This window comes from Lottia gigantea (genome assembly GCF_000327385.1).
Source record: "Lottia gigantea unplaced genomic scaffold LOTGIsca_105, whole genome shotgun sequence".
NCBI lineage: Eukaryota > Metazoa > Mollusca > Gastropoda > Lottiidae > Lottia > Lottia gigantea.
This window is the reverse complement of record NW_008706876.1, coordinates 649,670-654,930: the sequence shown is the minus strand read 5'-3', so window position 1 is coordinate 654,930 and position 5,261 is coordinate 649,670. Positions and strand designations below refer to the sequence as shown.

The following is a 5,261-nucleotide window of genomic DNA, read 5'->3' as shown; positions in this document are numbered from 1 at the left end:
ATGCCAGGATTGAACTGTGGACCTTTTGGTCTGTGAGCAAGTGACTCAGCAAACTTATTGGCTTCAATAACAAGAAACAGCATTGCCTATACAAGCATGGTAGTGATGGTCCACTACTGATAGTATATGATGATAAACAGACTTTTCTACATCCAACTTGCATGGAATATTAATCTCCATAGTTATCTAAAACTTTCACCTATAATAAACTATTGAGAAAAAAGTAGGGGTGTAGCCTGCCGTGTTCATCAGTAAAACTTAAGACGTTACAGCTACGCCCCTGTAAATGAAGGGTTGAATAGTCATCAAAGGTCATTCAAGATGAAAATGAAACAGACAACACACATAGACATTTCTTTAATTCTTTTTTAATAGTAAATTTAATATGTATATTTAATTATCATCTTCACTCATCTCTTCTTGAATTTTATCATCATTATCATCATCATTATCATCATCATCATTTGCATTTCTTCATCCTCCATCTCGCTGTCTTCTGGAGTAGATAAATCTACAGGCTCTGTTTTCTTTTTTCCAGTTTTCTTTTTACTTTTATTAGACTTCTGTGGTTGCTTTTTGGACTGTGAACTCGTCATTAATTCTGCAATACAAAGAAATGTCCGACATATGAGGAAACCATCAAGATATTGCCATATATTCTACAATGTCCTTGTGCTCCAAACCTTAAAAGAGGCTTCATTTTTTGACAAAATTAAAAGTGATTATATGTTTTCTAGCTTTTTAAATTGAATTAAGCATCATTCCCATTTTTTTAAGGATATCTCTGTATCCAGCTAGCATAAAAAGGCTATATATGACTTCATTATCACAAAAGCTGATCGGAATTGTGCAAATCAATGTTATGACTGTCTCTTATACACCTGAAATACCTGAAAACATTAGAAAATCTCTTTACAATCCAACTAACAGACTAACACTAATGAAAAAACCAACCTGGTGCAGATCCTGTGGATCTTGTAGGTAATGCTTGTCTACTTAATATCTTCATCATTTTTCTTCTTCGTTTACCAGAAACATTCACACTTTTATTTAGCCTGTTAATACACAATAATATTTGCTGTGTAAATTGACAAGGCCATATATTAAAGAAGTGCTTTTTTAGGATTTTCTTGGTGTATGTATCGGTAGCAATTACAGCTTTCATTTCCATGATGTAAAATTCTTGTGCATTAACCTCTAACAAATATGGAATTTGTATCCCACTCGTAATATCTTTGTCCAATCCCGGCATAGGTCGAGATAATACCTTTTTTCAACCCGATTTCCCCCTGTCAGTGATGCAGGTAAGAGGGGATGACATGGAAAAAGCGTCTTGTCATTTGGATGGGACAATAAACCGAGGCCCCGTGTGCTACAGACTGTGCACGTTAAGGATCCCTCGACAGTTGGAAATTGAAAAAGAGCCGGCTAATGCCGCCGTCCTGGCAAAATTTCCCTCATTGTACACTGCATGTCTCCTTGGCTAATAAGGAACAGAATGTAGACTTAATGACTTTCTTGCTTAATCGAACGTGTGTATAATATCGTGCATGAAGCAGACCATGCTTACTCATTTTGAAACACTTGAGGGTACTTCTAGTTTGAGGAGTCCACTACAATACATTTATTGCTACCACTTTTGTCATGCCTTTTTGGGTTATTATTGATTTGCTTGTACAGATTTTTTTATGACATTAATTTCAATTTATTTTATTTACCTTCTTGTTCTGGTCTGTTCTTTACTGAGAAATTCTGGATTTTCACATGCTATAAAATCTCTCTTTGTGACAGTTCCTCGTAACTTTTTACGTTTTCTAACTCCACCAGTTTTTAACAGTTTCCTGTATTTCTACAAAGAAAAGAATTCATTAATATAGCATAAGAATCTGGCTATCAGTATTAGTTATCAGTCGCCTCCTGACACTACTGTTGTGTTGTGAAACTGGCAAACATTGGCTACACCAGTGTAGGGCCAGAGTTCTTTTCAAAGCAATCTCCACCTCTTTTTCAATCCTGGTCAATTCCACCACAATTGAAAGTATTTATCACCTAACTAAAAAACCTGTTAACTGAAAACCTGTTAATCTTTGATCGATACTTAAAAATGGGAAAATCACTACATTCTGTGAAGCTGTGATATAGTGATGCATGATACCCATCTATTTATAACTCTTATGATAATACCCAACACTAATTCACCAGACCAAAACATCCTGTCTCTAAACGCCATTGGCAGAGAGTCAGAAGACCAACTATGATTATATCTTGAAATATCTAATTCACACTTACAGTCACTTATTTACAGTCACCGTAAGAGTAAATATTTTGATATAAAAAACACAACTTCGGAGGTGGAAAATCCCCATAAAAGTTTTATTAAAACTGGGCTTAGCTACATCAGTCAATAACTGTCAAAATAACTCTCAGAGGCTGGAATAGAGGCAGATGTTTTGGACTAATATTCTATTCTTATGTATGATAAATTGTAAATAATGAAAACACTCACAGTACAGTCGCAAAATGAGTTTAGTATCATCATATGAAAATGTGCCGAAGATCTTGGCGTACCAAGATTATGCAGACAAAACCATGACTTTAACCACAAAACTAAGTACTTACTTTTACTTTACGTATTGTGTGAAACATTGTTTTTCTGTGATAATTATTTGATAAACAAATGCACGTGGAGTGTTTTGTTTATACCGGAAGTAAAGAAAGATTACCTCCCCTCTAGGACTTCAGACAACAATAATGTCATAATTGTAAATAGGAAATCTGAAGATTACAAACCACATCAATATGAAATTATGTCCCGTTGACCGTATTCGACTGAAATTGTTGATCAAACGGACGATTAAATGCTGAAGATTACAAACCACATCAATATGAAATTATGTCCCGTTGACCGTATTCGACTGAAATTGTTGATCAAACGGACGATTAAATGTACCCATCCTCTATAATCGTGATTCACTTTTGATATGTTTTGTATTTAGACAGTTTTAAAAAATCATGTGTAAGCAGGGAACGGGATAAAGCGACCAATTTTGATCAAATTCGTTTTCCAATCGTTATTTTTTTCTGCCTGTAACACTACCACAATGAAAACACCATGTTCTTTTATGAGGTGGATAGCCTAATATTGTAGGTCTGTCGTTGCTAAAAGAAATGAAATGAATGGAGTTTTACGTTCTACTCTTTAGAACAAAAAGGAACATGAAATATCACAGGATAAGGCAGAAAGTGCCAAGAATTCGTTATTGCTCCCCTCTTACCCATTGGCGAGAAAACCTTGACTGGGATGTATTCTTAAGTTTAATTGTTGACTAATTTAATCATGACTACATCCCTTATCCCAAACCTGGAGTATTCTGACCCCCCCTGGAGGTGTGGGACTTGGGTGTCGGGGGTGTGGACAACTGTTGTAGGCGGATATTAATAGTTCCAAAGAAAACAGCAATAGCCTTCCCATGGAGCATCTTATTGCGGCCGCATGATTGTATATCCATTATTATATGTGATTATTATGATTAGTTTGAATAAAAATAAGAAAATTTACAATGTTTTGAATGTCCATTGTTTTTGGGGTGTGAAGGGTTCAAATGATTACTCCAGGGGTGTGTAGGCTGAAAAAGGTTGGGAACCACTGGACTACATTGAAAAGAAAATTGAAATTACCCCCCTTGAAAAATAAATTATTATAAGGCAATCTGTATGTCAAGCATTGATATAAATATACACATCCGGATCTGATTCAAAATAAAAAATAAACATAAAAGGTTTTACACTGGATCTCTTATCAGAAAGAATGTAAACAAATATTGATTAGTCTGAATTTTCTATTGCACAAACCAATCAAATGTCTGCATTTACAAACTTCCGTGGTACAAGAAAAACGTATAAGACGCAATACGTTATAGGCCCACCATAACTTGTGAAGATGGGGTTCGAGATAGTTATATTGTCTATTGGTAGCCCGACAAAACTGGCCCTATCCGTTCCTCGGACATGTCATACGATTGTGATTTCTGCATTCCATTTTCATCATGACAAGAGCCAAATTGTGCAAAACTTTTGAAATAGGTTCAAAGCTGAACCATTTATGAATCCATTTCCGAATATTTTGTAATGCTCCTGTTTCCTCACCTGAGTTTAACCCTCGACTGTTTTTTTGATTTCGGGAGAAAATACAGTAAAATATCAATATACAACCACACGATACAATACGCGTATCGCGGCATGTGATATCGCAATATATCCATATAGAACTATGCCTGTTGCAACTGTAGGTTCTGAGATCAGAAAGTTTAGTTCAAGTAAGTTCTATTCTACCTTTTATCTTTCTGGCCAAAATGTGTAACCTGACTGTAAATAGGGGGTCATCCCCGAGATTTAAATGGGCCATTTTGACCCTACGTTTTGATAAGTAGATATTATATTTAATGAGATAAGAACTTTTGTTCGTTCTCATGTCTTATCTATAGTATATCTTCCGCTTACAACTGTACTGCTAAAAGGGGTTACTTCCCGGTTTCACCGATTGTAAAACTTTTAAACCAACCAATCATTACAACTGCTCGTTAAGTGGAGATAAAATAAGAGTTCCTCTTTTCAGGTGTATTAAACGGATTAAGTCCGAAGTAATTATATATATGGGGCTTCCTTGTCGTTTTTCTGCTGTCCTTACCACTTTTCATAATGTAAACCCAACGCTTGGTTCAATGAATTGGAAATTTAAAACGCAAATAAGTACTAAACGGAGGTAGAACTCCTTAAAAATGCAATCAATAATATATCAAGTCCATGCAAATTTCCGCTTTTGTAAGTTGTTTATCTAAATTTTAAATAATTGCTTAGCACTATACTTGACAGGGACGAATCTAGAATATCAATGCCTCAGGGGAAACTTAAAATGATAAGTCAGTGTCTCTCCGAGGCGAAGGTCCTTACCTGAGGCAGGGGATCTTGGACTGTTAGAGGCCTACAGAAGCCAACCTATTTCTGATGGCCTGAGCATTTAGATGGCTAAGTTTCCACTACTAAATTAGACCTTTCAATACAGGCTAGAGGGGGTAGGGGACATGGTTCAATGGCCCACCCCCAAAAATACGCCACTGTTGCTTGGCCATCTGGTACAACAACTTAAATTCAGCTACCCATATCAGGGATCGGAAATCAGATCGATTCTCGAAAAAATTCAACGTCACTTCCAAGCCGCCCTCAATTAACCTTTTCACTCCCCCCCCCCACCCCCCCAGATT

General features: G+C 36.2%; 1 protein-coding gene across 1 annotated transcript; it reads right to left on the bottom strand.

Annotated features, from left to right (window-relative positions):
- Positions 1–348: 348 nt before the first annotated feature.
- On the bottom strand, positions 349–2,699 carry LOTGIDRAFT_237396 (hypothetical protein). The gene is made up of 4 exons (XM_009046716.1): positions 2,620–2,699; positions 1,719–1,849; positions 955–1,055; positions 349–601 (listed from the first exon to the last, which is right to left on the bottom strand). The coding sequence occupies exons 1-4, from the start codon at positions 2,644–2,646 to the stop codon at positions 411–413; spliced, it is 450 nt and encodes a 149-aa protein (XP_009044964.1). The 5' UTR covers positions 2,647–2,699; the 3' UTR covers positions 349–410.
- Positions 2,700–5,261: the final 2,562 nt, after the last annotated feature.